The sequence below is a fragment of the Phoenix dactylifera genome, chromosome 6, assembly GCF_009389715.1.
Source record: "Phoenix dactylifera cultivar Barhee BC4 chromosome 6, palm_55x_up_171113_PBpolish2nd_filt_p, whole genome shotgun sequence".
NCBI classification, from domain to species: domain Eukaryota; kingdom Viridiplantae; phylum Streptophyta; class Magnoliopsida; order Arecales; family Arecaceae; genus Phoenix; species Phoenix dactylifera.
In genome coordinates this window covers 8741682-8759889 of record NC_052397.1, presented here as the reverse complement: position 1 = coordinate 8759889, position 18208 = coordinate 8741682, and the positions used below count along the sequence as shown (strand labels likewise).

At 39.4% G+C, this 18208-nt stretch overlaps 1 protein-coding gene across 1 annotated transcript; it reads right to left on the bottom strand.

The window, feature by feature from the left end:
• Positions 1–657: 657 nt before the first annotated feature.
• Positions 658–954, bottom strand: LOC120111179 (auxin-responsive protein SAUR32-like). The gene has a single exon (XM_039127738.1). The coding sequence runs from the start codon at positions 952–954 to the stop codon at positions 658–660; it is 297 nt and encodes a 98-aa protein (XP_038983666.1).
• Between the last annotated feature and the right edge of the window lie 17254 nt (positions 955–18208).

Genomic DNA, 18208 nt, shown 5'->3' with positions numbered 1-18208 from the left:
AGAAAAATGCCCAACAAATTCTACTTTTTTGCGATAATCAGATTTTAAAGATCTTACCAAAAGGAAATCTTAGTTCTCCGATGCCTGAAGAATTAAAGCCCTTTCAGATCAATCCTCACCAAAAAAATGTTTAATACCACCTACCTATCAAACCAATTGTTGCTTAGCAAGAATTTTGGGATCTAAGAGTATGATTAGAAAGAGAAGAAGCTACTATCAATTTGTTATCAGATGTAGTTCGGGGAGTAATTGAATCAATTGCATTAAAATCCATAGGTACTAGTGTACTTTTGGGTTTGGTCAGCCTCGCGCCCCCCCCCCCCCCCCCCCCACCCCGAGAGAGAGGGAGGGAAGGAAATATCGGAGCACTCATATTACCTGTATAGGCTTGACCAAGGAGTAAGAACGTAAGAGGTAATTGAAATAAGATCTTAGCTTTGAAATCTGAACGGATCCAAAATTGCAACTCATTTGATCTTGGAAACTGAGGCAAGTAGCCCTTTCTTTAAGCTTTACCATCTTTTGAAAACTTTGTTGAAGGTTGAAGGTATTACATCTCATCTTGTAATATTCAACTACAAAAAACACTACGAGAAAACTACGATAGAGATAAATATATGAACATCATCAGATGCAAAGACGACTCTCTCCTGGAACTCAACAAGAGTGCAGGGAGAAGGAATGGTGGTGGTGGTTGTTATGGGAGTGCTGCGACTCGCGCTCGATGAGCCACCGGAGATGGAGGAAGTCATCGACGGAGCACGGCAGCTTCAGCGGCCCCGACGAGTGGAAACCATAAACTTCTTGAGCCGACTCAAGAAGCCTCTTGAACAGGGGATGGTAGAGGTAAGATATTGGTATCACGAACCTCCGAAAGCCAGCTTCGTCATCCTCGAGCCCCACCCTCACGGCCAGCCAACCCTTCTTCACCTTCATCCTCCTGTCCTCTTGCATGGTCTTCTCTTCTCACTGTCTCTCTTTGTGGATAGCGAGGAAGAGTTGTTCTAGGGAATTGAGATGCCAAGTTAGGCTTGGCTTTGGCTTGGTTGGGGAGGGGGGAAGAGAGCCTTTTATAGCTGAAGAAAGAGGAAAGGGGACTCCGTTTTCGTAATTTTGTGTACGTCCTTATTACGGAATCCGTCAACTGCATTTCCAACTTTTTTTTCTTTTTTTTGGTAATTTGGGGGGGGGGGGGGGGAGGGGGGGACTGTACCCATGTAGCGGCTCCCTCTGGGCCCTTCTTCCACCAGAGAATGTTCGATACGGGTCGCAAGTTTTCGCGTGCCCTCTCCAACCCGTAGAAAATCCTACTGGGCCATCTACGTGTGAGTATGTCACCCCAGCGCCACCTCAATACTGATGGAAGGAAAGCATATCCACACAGAGTCATCCAGACATGAGGCATGCGGTCTCCTGATTTAATCGACGTTCGTGCGTTTCGAATCCGGACAACTCAGTTGGAATCCAAGCCTCTTTACCATGCGTTTACCATCTTGGTGGCTTCCAACTTTCTATAAAGATTTGTATGGCTTTGGAGAAATTCTGGATGTGCTCTTAGAAAGAAGCTATGTGAGTGGTCGATCTAATGTCCACGTAGCCTTGGTTAACAGTTAAGATCCTTGTTACTTCTAATTTCCTTCTTCTAGTGCTTCAATTAAATCACCAGCCATCCTTTTAGTTGAGGCTCATCAATTAACAGTGACCGACCTAACCATTTAGATGAATTGCGCCAATAAGCAAATTGGTGATTGAACAAGACAGAACGATGCCTTACCATCTATTGTTTTACCAATCATTATTTAGTAAAATTCAGATGAATGGGAAATTGGTTCATTGAAATGGACTGAAAGAAACACAAATTGGAGAGGATTCAACCTCAATGATGATGAAACCATCTCCTGCAGATACCATTTTGTTCAGGGTGTCAGGTCTACAGGATAAGTGAGAATCAAAGCTACAAATGCAGGTGATGTATTTAGGTCATCATATAAAGATATGAATCCTAGATTGAACCTTGACCGAAGTCCGAATTTTCTATATAGGAACTAATCAAGACTGCTATTTTTGGACTTTCTTCCCATCCGTTTGTTAATTGAAATGCACTCCGGGAACACTTTGTATATGGCACTTTCTCAAACCAACACATTTGCCGTATAATATTGCTCTTGGAATCCTATCCTACTTAATTCTTGTTGATGCTTGATAGGTTAACTTGCCATAGGCATTACCCATACTTGGTAACATCGGAACTTTATACATGTGTCGAACCCTAGCTTGAAGTACTCTTTGTGAGATGAAAAGAATTTCTAGTGGAACTAAAACGAACTAAAATCCCTTTGATTTTCTGCAAAACCCCAATCATAGATGGAATGCGACTTCCCCACTACGCTGCATATGGCCCCACATGGATGATGCATGCTAGATACCACTTCTCTGGTTATAAATTTGGGACTTCTTGCACTAGATTAGGCAATTTTGTTTTGGTTACTAATAAATGATAGCTCTGCCTAAATGCTTTTGACCAGGAAAATTGACAGTTAACCTCAATGATGAAACGTGTCAAACTACCCCATGCATTTTTCCCTTTATTTTCTTCTTCTAAATCATTTCATATATTGTCACCAAAAATTCATTTCATATATTAGAACTTAGAAGGAGGTCTTACATGTACGTAACCCAGATTCATCAAGTTGTTGAGCATACAGCCAATTAATACTTATATCACCAATGGAACCAACAATGATATTACTTCTGCTCCATGTTGAGTACTGCACCTTTTCACGAAGCCTATTTATTGTCTATTACACTTGCTCCCGTATCTCTGGCAGATCTCATAGATAGAGTCAAACAACAAATTGCAACATACCTTAAAAATCACCTGCTTCAAAAACAAAAAGTAATTTGGTTGATGTGCCAGTACTGTGTTAATAACTTTAAGCAGCGATTGCATAATTTTATAGCGCACTTTTTAGCTAAATTTGCCCTTAATCAAATTTGTACAAGATCTTCGTATGGATCCCTGAATTTCCATTACTGTAATTTTTTGTATAATGATTGCTTTTTATCATCAGTCAATTTTTCTTTGGATATTCGATAAAAAAGAAACTTAGTAGTTAGAAGAAATTCCACAGTCGGCGTTAGACTTTCCAAGTCAATGGTGAGTGAAATAGATAGAAAACTATCAATGATTAACATGGCATGAGCACTGCTATGTCCCTTGCTCCTTTAACAAAGATTTGGTTAGCTTTGAAACTGGTCAGTCATTTTCTTGAACTTGAAAAAGCTATAGTTGACTCATTATGCTGAAGTTGCACCCAGTAGGGCCAACTCATGGAGACCTAGAATTATTAGACTACGGGTGCATGTGTTTGAACCTTGCACTGTGCATGTTTGAGATATCTCTATGGATGGCTAACTTTTGGGGAAAACCTAAAAACAAAAAATCCTCTCAATTATCTTGCCACATGGATTGAGGGTAAACTTGGATTGACTTTTGATATAGCGAGTGGAGCTCTTGGCATTTCTGACGAGTAATACAAATTAATATAAGCGAAATTTTTAACTTTTCTTTATGATTGCATCATACACCATAGCGATGTTGTGAGGCACGATTTGTATAGTATGATGCTGTGCCACACTTGATGGTTGCTATAAAAAAATGGATAATTATGATGGTATATTAGATCATCTCATTTAATTGACGTATATCTTTTGATGGAAGGTATGGAGAGTTTTATAATATTCTATAGTGCAAACTGTGCACGGGAGAGGATCAATCTATGCTTAGGGCATGTTGCCATCTTTGTTGGAGAATGGAGGAAGGGAGTAAATTGGTCCAAGTCTCAAAAGCTAAAGAGGTCGTTGGGGGCCCCCACTTGCACGATAAGGATCATCAATTTTTTTTTTGAATTTCTCTTCAACTGGTATATTTCTTGCTTTTACAAATTGCTGGACCTGGTTCCAAGCTCCAGTCCTTGCTTTCTCCTCTCCGGACGGTCTCTCTTTTACTTGAATAGCCAATTCCATCAGTCCATCTCCTGCACTTTAAGAACAAGTTGGAGGCAAAATCCTCCGAGCGTTTGTTCCATGATGCCATCCAACTCCGCACTGGGCGTGGTCGCAGTCGCCCGGATAATGAGACGTGGGCCCCGCCAAGCACGTAGTACTAACACAAGTGACATTCCATTCCCGGGTTGAAGGCGGTGGGTGGTCGGTCCCATTTGTTTGATTACTTCTCCAATCCAATTGGAGAACATTCACCTATCTAGTCCTATTCACCATAACTGAATATAAACCGATACATTCTAATATTTTCTTATGCAATATTTCAAGATATTGGTCAATATAATAGCAATATACTAACTGTGATTTATATTCTCTTTTTCATCATCCTCAATGAATATATCAATTCATGAATGTTGAAATCAATATTTAGAGTGATATGTTTTTTGAAAATATAGCCGATATAATAGTTATTTTCATAATATCAAAAATTTTGATGTTATGTTCAAGGTGCCAACTGATTTAGTTGGTGAAATTACTAGACATCAATGCTAATTGTAATGATCTGACTTCAAATTATACTCTTAACACAATCTTGACTAAGATGCTCTTCATGTCATACTTTTCAAAAGATTGCTCCATTGGAAGATCATATGGAATTGGATTGATCTCGAAAGATGAGCAGCGGATGTAAATTGGGATGAGGATGACGACAGCCATGACGATTGCGGGGGATTGGATAACGATGTCCTTCCATGTGCCAATGAAGAAGGCCGATTAAAGCAAATGTCGACTGGGGTCCGGAAATATTCTCTAGCAAGTTGGTCCAGCCTGAAAGGGGCATACACTGGTTCCCTGGCCTAATGGGTGGTCTGATAGAGCCTACTTCTTGCTCTTAAAGATTCCTATCAGGAAGGGTCTAGTATCAATATCATTTGGAAATAAACGGTTGCCCCAAGTTGGACGGTAATGCCGCACCTCTCCACCTCTCGCATGATTGCCTTACTGTTCACCTTTTTGTTGGAGTCAAGGAGGTCGGTGCATAGTCTCTGCATAGTTACCCCGACTGAGAACTCAGGGTTGGTTTGATAGATTTTTTGCCGTCATAATTGCCACTTACATGTAGTACAGCCCAAACACTTAAAGACTTTAAATATAGGAGGCACCTCTTGAGCTCTTCCCTCTATAAAAAAGAAAGAAAGAAAGAAACTCATCATTCAGGATACATCCTTTGGATGGAAGAGGTGGAGATGCCATTGGCACTCCGTCAGCTAGTGTTTTTTAACTTTATTGGATGTATTCATACACGTAGTGTATGATAACCCGTTTTCAGAAGAAAAAAAAAAAAAAGAGAGCGAGAGAGAGAGAGAGGGGTGCTCTGCTATGAGATTGGCTGCTCCAAATCAGATCCGACAGACTCGGTTTAAGTGTTGTTCCATGGTTGGTGGGTCCAAATTTTATGTATCAAATTTACCATTTTATAAGCTAGAAAACTAGTTACATCGTAAGAGGCTGGTTTAATTGGAATAATCAAGTGAAAACTAAAACTTTATATTTTTAATGTGATAGAGTTAAAATTTATTTGGAGAGGCTTCCCACATTTACATAGAGGGGGATTCTAAGATGGATATTAGATATATTTCAAATTCATCACCTGTGAAGGTCAAATCCCATCCCCTACTATATAATTGCTGCGTGAAGCATTCATTGATCTCTTATGAAGCTTGATATATCTATAAGAAAGCTAATAGTGCATCTGGTTAGATGGTGATATATGTGGCTAATCATACCAGAACTATATTATAGAATCTACAATTAATTTTCTTTATCAGTTTTTAAATATTTTATTTTCTGATTTTTATAAGTGTACATATTCTAGATTGGTTTAATTTTATCCGATTTACCAAAAGAAATGTAATATAGTTAAATATGAGAGTGAGAAAATTTGTTTATATATATGCCAAACTAAAATAATAACTATAATGGTGGCAATATTTTTCTAATTATCAAAGTAAATATTTTAACACATAGCTACATCTTGCCAAATTGATAGGCTGAATATATTGGTTGTGTTGGAAGTAAGGTTATCCTAAAACATATTTGCATATTTAACATCAAGAATAGTTGAAAAATCATGCCTGTCTTCAATTCCACAATCACATATAGTATAGGACATATGTCACACATTAGTAATAAAACCAGAAAAATGTTGGAGCAATACAGGGGTCTATCGAAATGGAAGAATATTCCTACTTAGTACTTAAAATTTGCTCATAATTATAGATGATATTAGACATTGAACTTACAAGGTTACCAGGGCAGGCATTGGCACAAAGTTCCTTATTCATCAAGTTGAGATCTCATACTAATTCCTGGATGTGTCATCATATTGAGTAATCAACATTGGCAATCCACCTCACAAATTACTGTTAGGGTAGAGTTGTAAACTAGATATACAAGCTTGCAAGTGATCCCTTTAAAGGATGGGATATATTTTTGTATTCCGGAGGCTAGTAACTTTATGGCCAAACCTAAGTATTGACCATGTCATCTTGGACTTTACCTTGATAGAAATAATATAGTGGTTTACTAGCTAGACTTAGATATGAGTGAGGTTAGACTATCCGAAATTATATATTAGAATAGGAATGTGGCCAGATATACATCAGACCTTGCATAACAATAACTTGAAGGAATTTAAAAGTAAATATTTTCAAAATTATTAAAGTTAATAATTAATTATTTTTGGAAAGGATTCACATGAACAATTTTTATAGAAAGATGTCTAACCTGATCTAGGATTCTAATGGGCTATGAACTGCATGACTAAAGGTCTAACAATGCTCATTGATCATACAGAGACACCGGATTGATGGGGGACTGAATTATAGGACATGGCTTGTGCAGGAATAGGAAAATCAACCGGCTTCATCCTATCCACTAAAAGATTTAGTAATTCAATATAGGCTCCACATCCACATATCAGATTATACAACTAAAATATAACTAAGCGATCCTAAAGGATCGGTCTTTGGTGAGAGAGGACTTGAAATGGCCTATCCAATAATACATCCAGAATGCGCCATCTATCTACAGATCAATTGAATGAGACTCCAATTAATTGTTCTCTCATAGTTTGGATCAAATAAAAAATTAATTTAATTGAAGAAAAGATTGGACTAGAGAAATAGTCCAAATATAGGAATGACGCTAGGTTAAGTCAAGTATGACTAGATCTGGGTCAGTCTTAGGCCATTTGGACTAGATTGAAGGCAGCCAATTAGTGTAGGTGGCCACCATCTCCATTATTTTTAGTACCCAAATGGGCCGCATCTAGAAAATAAGGGGCCAAACTTACGACTGGTGCCCCTATCGTCCAGAGCACCCCTAGGGGACATGTTGCACACCAACAAGAGAAAGAGGCGGCTCTTTTAGTTATCCTTCATATTAGTTTATTGTTTTGCTTCCTCAAAATCATATATTTTTATGCTATTATTATTTTATGTCCATTCCACCCTACATCATTTTAGAATAAATTAGTTTATGACATATTATGTGCATTTTGTACATGTGATCTAACGGTTATTATTTTTCAACCACATGCCTGTTGATGAACAAGACATAGTCCACAATCCTACCTATAACCGAAAAGATTATTAGTGACAAACTTTGATGACAAAATTCATCAACAAAATATAATTTTGGCGATGAAAATTAGCTTTTGTCATACTAATAGAGCTAGCAATTTTTTTACATGATGGAAAATATTTTTGTCATACAATTATGCCACAAGATATCTGGCGCCAATTACCTCCATATGGAGGGAATTTTTGTGACAATATTTAATATATTTTGAAAAAATTTATCATCTCTAATAATTCGTAAGTTTCATGTTGAAGTATCTCGGATCACTGTATTTACGCTTTTGGTGATTTAAATAGTTTTTATTGTTGTAGTGCCTAATACTATCATTGAATCATCAATCAGACTTGCTTTTCTCCTCTCTTAGAGTTTCTCCTCGAGCATTGACTAGGTTAGGCTTAAGGTCCATTTTTTGACAATGGATAGTTCCTTGAGAGTGTATTATGAAGTATCAACTTAAATCCTAAAGTTGAAATCTTAATCCTTTCTTTATTTTCATTTGAAGGATGCTCCAGAAGTGAAGAGAACCAAACATGTTGGCCAATATTCGCTTGTCTTTCTAGTTACAAGAATTAGCATGTGGTTCATGTGTTATAGGTTATTTTTATGACGTCTCCCACCTTTACCATCATTTTCTTTGAGAGTGTTTATGAAGTATAATTTTTTTGTTTGCAAAAATAAGTAACCTGATTTTCATATTTGTAGTTAGAGAAAAAATTTGGATATACAAAATTAGGCGCCTAAACCTTTTTAAGGATAGCTTCACCTTTGCTTATATGTAAACTTTATTAGATTTTTACCATTATTATTAAAACTTGTGTCATCTTTTTCAAAATAATAAGCTTTATGTCACCATCATTAAGGTCTCCCACTTTTGCCAAACTAATATCCATTGATGAGGATAGATACGTTAAATTTTGATGACCCTAAACACCATCATGTATTCTACATAGCAGAACAATTTCGGTAGAAATAAATGTACAACAATGGTTACAAGCACGTGAGATTGCAAAGATCACTCATTTAACTTCATAGAGAAGGGGTGAAACATAGTATGATGATTTAGTAGTCAATGGAAATGATTTACATGCACCAATAATCTAAACACTAATAGGAGGTATTTACACCAATTAATATGCAGAAATAATGGGGAAATATGTGATGAGAGCACAAAAGTGCAATCTACACATCACTTAAATTAGTATTATTGTTAACAAATAATGATAAAAGTGCTGAATTAATATTATATTTTTGTTGGATACAGATGATCGTAAATTAAAGCTAAAATATGTATTGGGTCTAGAAAGATGCATCACCGTAAGCCAGCTGCAGCGCACCTGGATCAGACCATGGCACAAAAAGGATATAACAGGCTTAGCTCGACCAAATCAGAGAAGACCCAACCACATGGGTCAGCTCCAGTTGCACACCAGAAGGAGGCTAAGCTTAGCCGCATGGAAGATCAACCGTGAGCTATGCGAAAACACGGGGGGGGGGGTCTGTGTTCCAGCGTCCCAGCTTTCTTACGCATTTTTCCTTGCATTCCACGCATCCGTCCGAGCCGGCGTGTGATCTCCCAGCATCCCGCATTAGCCTCTTTCCCCGTTTCAAAGCTTCCGAGTCCATGATTCCAGCATCCGCGATCAACTCTCGAGCGTCTCTGTGCATCCATTTGAAGAAGATCGTGATTCATGCCAAGCATCCACATCCCAGCGTTCCCAGCTTTCCGTGGCCAAAGAAAGAAATCAGAAGCAGCGTTTCTAGCTTCCAAATCCCAGCAATTTCGTCTCAACATTCCGGATTGATCCCAAGCGCCCGCGTCCGTGATTCACTTCCTGAATTTCGGCCGTTCGCGTGTAATTCTCTTCTTCCGCCCGTCTCATGCGACTCCCAGCATCCCACGATGCATCCCAGATCCCGTGATCAACATCCGCTCCTCCCGCAGGTCCCGCATCTCATCCAGATTCTAGCCATCCGCGTGAAATCTCCCATTCGCGAGCATCTCGGCTCTCACCGCACGTCTTCTGGATTCGCAATCAGCTACCTTTTCCATTCCCAGCCGTCCGCCTCTTCCCTCGCCAGGAGGTGCATTTGGAACGACCGCCCACTCCCAGCAAAATTCCAGCATCCGTTTTGATTTGTTAGGAAGTTTATTTGAAATTTGGAGAGGTTTTCCTTGAATAAATAGGAAGGGAGTCAGCGAGCCAAGGATCTTACCTCTCTCACGTTGTTTTCCTTCCCACTCAGAAAAAAAACAGGGGAGGCTCTGCTTCCGAAAAGAAAAAAAAGGGAAGAGGAACTGGGGAGATTTTCATGTCAATGGCCGGCTAACTCCCTTGGTCAAGGGTGATGGAAGAACCCTTGACTTGTTACTTTCTTTAAGTAAACTCTGAACTATTGTTCTATTCAATTTAGATCTATGGATATGTTTTGGTTTCTTGCTTGCCTAAGTTGTAGATAGTTCTTTAATAGTTTATATCTATTAATGTATGGATTACTTTATTATTTGATTTGTCGTAGACGTAACCGGCATGATGAATGTGTTAGATGTATGCCCTAGAAGCCAATCTGGCTGACACATTGTTAATTCTAAGAACATAATTTTGTACTTGACTATTTATTATTGAATAAATAAAAGGCATCTTTTCATTCATATTAATTATGTGTCTATGAATCGTCCAAGAAATTAATAAGATGATGATGCATATTCTCAAGAGTTGAGAATTTGAGCCATGTATCATTGGTGATTAATTTCTAAATGCTCCTGATCACTGGATCATCACGAGGACGGTGATCGATTCGATCAGTGCACAGATCACTTTCCTTCTGGATGAACGAGACTTGAGTCCACAGTGTAGGGACACTGAAGTGATAGTGCAGGTGTTTGTTAGAGAACAAGGGTACTGAGCGTGACCAAGACAAGAAGTTACTTGGACGTCTATCCACTCGTCAGTGACTTGCTTGATGTTGCAGTAGTATGACTGGTCCTTTGACCTGCGGTGCTTCGGCTACTCACAGTGAGGTTATTGTAGTTTGACTACACGTATACATGGTCTCTAGTCATATGGGTCCTTGTAGTGTAGATTGGCTGCAGTAAGTTCACTGTAGGAGTAGGGTATGCACTTATATGGAATCTATCGACCTTGATAGAAGAGGAGTGATCCTATGTGATTTGTTAGACTGAGTTCTAAGACCTTGGCCAGGGCAGTAATATAAAGTGGAGAAAGAGTTTTCCACTATCGAACTCGAGTCAAATAAATCTTGACATATGACAGACTTAAGGGTTTGACGAGTTATCTATGACCTCCGTCCTGTAGGGATCCACGATAGAAGGACTGTATCACATGATAACTGCACCTAGAGGTTCATCATTCTATTCTGCTGGGTAGCCACTACATGCTGCTAGGTGTCACTGGTGGATGGTGGGACTCATAGGGATTATCTCGATGATCGATAAGCCCTAATGAGTAGAGTTGGAATCGTTCCGACCCATTGAAAGGAGTTTTCAATGATATTGTGATAGAGATCACAATATATCTCACTATCAGTCAGAGTAGAACCTATGGGGTCACACACACTAGAGGCATTGACCGATCCGATGGTTGAATCGTGATTAGGAATCACAAGTAATCAATTCAATTGATAATAAGCTGAAGAAGGAACAAAGAGAATTAATTAATTGGACTTAAAACAAGAGTCCTACTTAGAGTAGGATTCCTAGAGTCCTAATTGGATTAGGACTAGGAATCCCACTTGGACTGAGATTCCTACTTGGACTGGGATTCCTACTTGGACTGGGAATCCTATTTGGAGTAGGACTGGGATTCCTACTTGGAGTAGGATTCCTACAATCCTAATTAGATTAGGAGTTTTGAATTAAATTTGGATTCCTACTTGGAGTAGGATTCCTAGAGTCCTAATCGGATTAGGACTTCGAATTCAAATTAGAGTCCTAATTGGATTAGGACTAGAATTAAACAAGTCCTAATTGGATTAGGATTTCTTAAGTCCTAATTAATTATTAATCTAATGAATCAACATGACTCCTAATTGGATTAGGATTGAAGAGTTCAATTGAGTCATGGTTCATTCAAGTTCTAATTGGATTAGGACTAGCATAGATTGAACCCAATTGATTCATGATTTGGACTAAACCAAATAGGAGCCCTAGATGCCTTTATAAGGCTTTGAAAGGAGGTGCCCTAATGATAAGTGAAGCCCTCCTCCTCTCTATCATGTGGCCACCCTCCTCTCCTCTCTTTTCAGCCACCAACAACAAAGGGAAGAAAAGGATCTTGGTGGCCTCCTTCTTCCTCCACCGTTTGGTTCCAACGCAAGGAAGAAAAAGAAGGCTGCAGGGCTTCGTTCCTCTTCTTCTCTTCATCCTTCTTCTTCCTCCTCCCAAGCACAATCAAGGATTGATTGAAAGGGAGGATATCAGCCATCAAAATTATCTCTGCAAGTGAGCTAGCACCCCGGGGAGATAGAAAGCTTGGATCGGTTTTCTGCTTCGTGTGGATACCCGTAGAGGCCGAGCACTTGAACGGCTTCAAGCGAACCTTCATCCTAAACCACGATCATCAGTTTGCGGTGATCATCTACCCGCACAAAGGTGAAGATCTGATCTTCTAATGCTATTTAAAAGTTTTTAATCCTTATCTATCTACGAACGGTTTTTAAACAACGTTCATGCGATGAACGGTTGATCCCGCACATGCCTCTTTCGCTGCATCTGAATTTTTTGAATTTTCTGCGGCATGGGCGGGTTCCCAACAGTGGTATCAGAGCTTAGGCTTCGTAGATTAAGGTAAGGATTAATTATTAATAGGCTTATTAGAACTGAAAATTGAAAGATTATGCATGCTGAAAATTTTCTGCATGCAGATTTTTTTCTAGGATGCTGATTTTTGCATGCTGATTTTTATATGATAAGATGATGATTCTAATTGCATTGTTAATGAGATTACAAAGTTTAGAATCATGATTAGCATGATCAGCAACCTATGTCATGAGATAATCAGTTAGTTTTCAGATCTGAAAATTATAATTGCTGCATGTGGTGATGATCATAGGATTCAAACCCTTTTGGTATTAAATGTAAAGACCTGCGATGGGATCTGCAATGTCATGTAATTTTTCAGATGCTTGCATGCATCTTATTTGATGTTTTGAGAGGCCTGCGTGCCTCCTAAAAGAAGATGTAATTTATTATTATTTTTATTTTACATCTGGTTGTATTTCTGTGATGTAATGTACGTCAACGGTCAAGTTGAAGACAAGGCATGAGATGAACAGGGGTCTAAGCGGTTGATGGCGATTGGATCAAGAGTTGGTCAAGGATCGAATCAAGGAGGCTTGGAACCAATTCAAGAGTTGAAGACCAATTGATCGATTGACGTGCATGTGCTTGTAATACGACCTAATTAGAATCCATGATCATCACCTATTTAATGTTTAGCTTTATTTTGATGCTGCGATTATAACTGCCTGTGATGTGCCGTTTGCATGTGATGTGAATGAGAACGGGGTAGATAGGTTTACATGTGATGTAGCAAACCCAATTGAGACCTAAATTAAAATCTCCTCAATCAAGTCGAGAGTGAACCGACATGAGCGAGTCATATTAGATTAATTGATCTAATTGGTGTCTAGAAAAGCATGAAAGGTGGTTACTTAATTAGGACCTGACTCTCTAAGTAAGGGGAGCCTCCCACCTGCTTACCTGGCCAATTATTCGATTACCTCTTATGAAGAGCTCAAGTTGCAAACACTAAGACCTGATTAACCAATATTAAGTCAATAGGTCTTCCACTGTAGTAGAGCTGCTAAGGCCTTTCTGATGTTGATTTGTCTCGGCTGGATACAGTGGTCAAGTTGCATCGGGGGGCTGGACCTCTCTATAGACATGAGATGTTGTAGGGTAAAGGTGGGGTTGGGCACCAATAACTGTTAGGTGAGGACCCAATGACGACTTTATTCCTACGGTTATACGGTGGGTCTGACTTAACTAAGAAATGAGACCAATAACTATTAGGTGAGGTTTTCATGGCTTAGAGACCAAGTTACACTGCAACATGCTTGAGAAGCATTGTACAAGAGTTGTACATTCATCAATCTATGTGTCACCAATAACTGTTAGGTGAGGTGGCATGTAAATCGGTGGGACCGCAGTACCCACTAGAAACCCTAGTCGTGTGAGATTTCCGTTTTCCTACCAGGGGAGTGTGAGAAATTCGAGAAAATAGTGGGAGTTAAATTTGTTCTAAAAGACCTTAGAACAGATTAGGATCAAGTACAAAAGTCTAACTAGAATCTTTACTCTTTGAGGATTATAAAGTCAGCTTCTAGACTCTTAACTCATATCCTATAGAACAACCGTTTGACCAAACTCAATTATAAAGATTGGCTCAGCAAATTTCAAAAAAAAAAAAATCATTTTGAATTATGAGAAATTCGGGTACATGCTAGACCATGGAATCCCCGTGTTACCAATCCGTCCGATCACTGATCAGCGTAAGACGCTTGTTAAGTGGACGAACAATGACAATAAAGTTAGGTGCTGCACAATGGCATCCATGTCCAATGCATTACAATGCCAGCATGAGAACATGAAGACTGCTAGGGACATATTAAATCACCTGCAAGAGTTGTATGGTGATCAGAGTCACGCAGCTCGGTTTGAAGTGTCCAAGAGGCTCTTCAAAGCTAAGATGCACGATGGGCAGTATGTCCATGATCATGGTTTGACCATGATAAAGGACTTAAAGAAGCTTGAGAAGCCCGGCATGACCATGCACAAAGAACTGCAAATGGATTTGATCCCGTAATCCCTTCTAGCTTCATATGAACAATTTATAGTAAATTACCATATGAACAAGATTGTATGCACCAAAACAGAATTGTTAAAAAAATTGGTAACTACCTTAGGGACGCTGAAGAGTTCAAGGGGCATCGTTCTCACTGTTGAGTTGATTTCTACTTCCAAGAAAGAGTCTATTTGGAAGAAGAAAAAGCCTGCGAAGAAACAGAAGACCGAGAAAATGCCAAATGAGGAAGTTCCAAGAAAAGGCCAATTGCAAGGAAAAATGTTTCCATTGCATCATGGACGGCCATTGGAAGAGGAACTGTCCTACATACATGGGAAAGCATAAAGAACATAAAGGGTGACAGACCTTCAGAAGGTATGTCAGCAATGCTCAGGATACTTAGGGACTGTTACCTATTGCTAGCAGAAATTTGATTTCTGTATTTTATTTAGCACAGAAAGATTTTTATTTGAAAAATAAATTGATTCAACATGGTTTTATGATTGACAATCTCTATCACATACATATGGATGTATCTGTGAATATATCTGAGCAAACAGTGAATACCATAGGATCTAATAGATCCAAAAATGAGATAAATCTAAAGTATTTGTGGCACCTCAGGCTTGGCCATATAGGAGAAGACAGAATAAACAAATTGGAGAAACATGAGCTTTTGGGCTCATTGACTTTCGAGTCATATTTGATTTGTGAATTCTGCCTTCAAAGAAAGATGGCCAAATTATCTTTTGTAGGACACAGGGAGGTCTACTAAAATACTTACCCTAGTACACACTGATGTGTGTGGCCCATTCGATGTGCAGGCTAGGGGTTGTAATTTTTTACTTCATTTTACCGATGATTACTCACGGTATGGATATGTGTATGAGACACAAATATGAAACTTTTGAAAGGTTCAAAAAGCTTAGATATGAAGTAGAAAAATAAGCACAAAAACTCATTAAGGTTCTTCGATCAGATCGAGGAAGTAAATACCTTAATGGAGAGTTCCGTGATTATCTCAAGGAGAATGGTATAGTTTCATAATGGACTCCTCCTGGTACACCTCAAGCTCAATGGAGTGTCAGAGAGGAGGAATCAGACTCTATTGATATGGTCCAGTCCATGATGAGCTTCACTGATTTACCCTTGTTTCTTTAGATAGATGCCCTATTTTCAGCTATTTACTTGTTGAATAGAGTTCCCTCTAAATCCGTTCCTACCACACCGTATGAGATATAGCATGGTAAGAAACCAAGTCTTGGTTATCTCAAGATTTGGGGATGTCCGGCCCACGTCAAAAGACTACAGGCGGACAAACTAGAGGCTAGGACCATAAGTGCTCGTCTTATAGGATATCCTAAAGAGTCATTAGGATACAATTTTTACGTCTCAGAGGATCACAATGTATTTGTGAGCCGTCATGCCATCTTCTTGGAAAACCAGTTTATCCTTGATAGAGGCAGTGGGAGAAAAATTGAGCTTGAAGAGAAAGTCTCTGAAAAGCAACGAGTCATGGATCCTATCGAACCCATTAATACAGAGCCAGTACACGATGTCCCTCAACCACCTCGCAGATTAAGTAGGGTCTCCCATCCTCCCGATAGATACTTAGGTATACTAGAAGAGGATACCGAGGAAATGTTCCTAGTGGGAGGTAGGGATCACATGCAGGATCCCAAAACCTACGACGAGGCGATATCTGATATCGATTCCGAGAAATAATTGGAGTTAGACTCCATGCATTCCAACCAAGTTTGGACCTTAGTAGATCCACCAGAAGGTATTGTACCTATTGGATGCAAATGGATCTACAAAAGGAAGATAGGTTCGGATGGAGAGGTAGAGACCTATAAGGCAAAGCTTGTGGCGAAAGGGTATAGTCAGCGGGAGGGCATTGACTATCAGGAGACCTTTTCACGTGTAGCCATGCTGAAATCCATCCGAATATTGCTTGCCATTGCAGCATTTCATGATTATGAAATCTGGCAGATGGATGTGAAAATAGCTTTCCTGAATGGATATCTTGATGAAGACATCTATATGGAACAGCCTTTGGGTTTCACTTCCAGTGATGGAGATCACAAGGTCTGCAAGCTGCAAAAGTCCATCTATGGACTAAAGCAAGCATCTTGGAGTTAGAACACTTGTTTCGATGACGCAATCAAAACGTTTGATTTCATCAAAAACAAAGAGGAACCATGTGTTTACAAAAGGGTTAGTGGGAGTGCTGTTGTATTTCTCGTACTGTACGTGGACGACATCCTCCTGATAGGGAATAATATTCCCATGCTAACCTCGGTCAAGGTCAGGTTGTCAAAAAGGTTCTCCATGAAAGACCTTGGGGAAGCATCCTATATTTTGGGAATAAAGGTCTATAGAGATAGATCTAAAAGGATGCTTGGCCTATCACAGAAGATGTACATAGAGGAAGTGCTGAAAAGGTTCAGCATGGAAAACTCTAAAAGGGGTCTCTTACCCCTAAGGCATGGAATTAATCTCTCCAAGAAGATGTGCCCCAACACATCTGAAGAGATTCAACGCATGAGCAAGATCCCCTATGCATCAGCAATAGGGAGCCTCATGTATGCCATGCTATGTTCATGACTTGATATAGTACATGCTGTGAGTGTCACGAGCATATGTCAATCAGATCCAGGCAAAAAGCACTGGATAGCTGTGAAGAACAGTCCTAAGTACTTGAGAAGAACTAAGGACATGTTCTTGGTCTTTGGAAGAAGATCAGAGTTGAAGGTAGAAGGATGCACACATATTGATGATAGAAAGTCTACATCAAGATATGTGCAATGGTGGTTCAGTAAGTTGGAAGAGTTCCAAACAACCAATCATTATAGATTCTACCTTAGAAGCTGAATGTTAAGCCGTATCTAAGGGTGCAGTGGAAACCTTTTAGTTAAAAGTTCATTGCAGAGTTAGGTGTAATGTCATTAGATGTCATAACACTTTACTAAGATAACATTGGCACCATACCACTAGCTATGGAGCCAAGGTCTCATCAGAAGTCTAAGCACATAGAGCGGCGCTTCCACCTCATACGCGACTATATTGAGAAGAAATATGTAGAGGTGCAGAGAGTAGACTCTGCGGATAACATGGCAGACCCGTTCACTAAGCAGCTAAGTCAGCAAAAGACTGAAGCCCACCTTGAGAAGATGGGGCTTAGATATATGACTGATTGGCTTTAGTGCAAGTGGGAGATTGTTAGATGTATGCCCTAGAAGCCAATCTGGCTGACACATTGTTAATTCTAGGAACATAATTTTGTACTTGACTATTTATTATTGAATAAATAAAAGGCATCTTTTCATTCATATTAGTTATGTGTCTATGAATCGTCCAAGAAATTAATAAGATGATGATGCATATTCTCAAGAGTTGAGAATTTGAGCCATGTATCATTGGTGATTAATTTCTAAATGCTCCTGATCAATGGATCATCACGAGGACGGTGATCGATCCGATCAGTGCACAGATCACTTTCCTTCTGGATGAACGAGACTTGAGTCCACAGTGTTGGGACACTGAAGTGATAGTGCAGGTGCTTGTTAGAGAACAAGGGTACTGAGCGTGACCAAGACAAGAAGTTACTTGGACGTCTATCCACTCGTCAGTGACTTGCTTGATGTTGCAGTAGTATCACTGGTCCTTTGACCTGCGGTGCTTCGGCTACTCATAGTGAGGTTATTGTAGTTTGACTATACGTATACATGGTCTCTAGTCATATGGGTCCTTGTAGT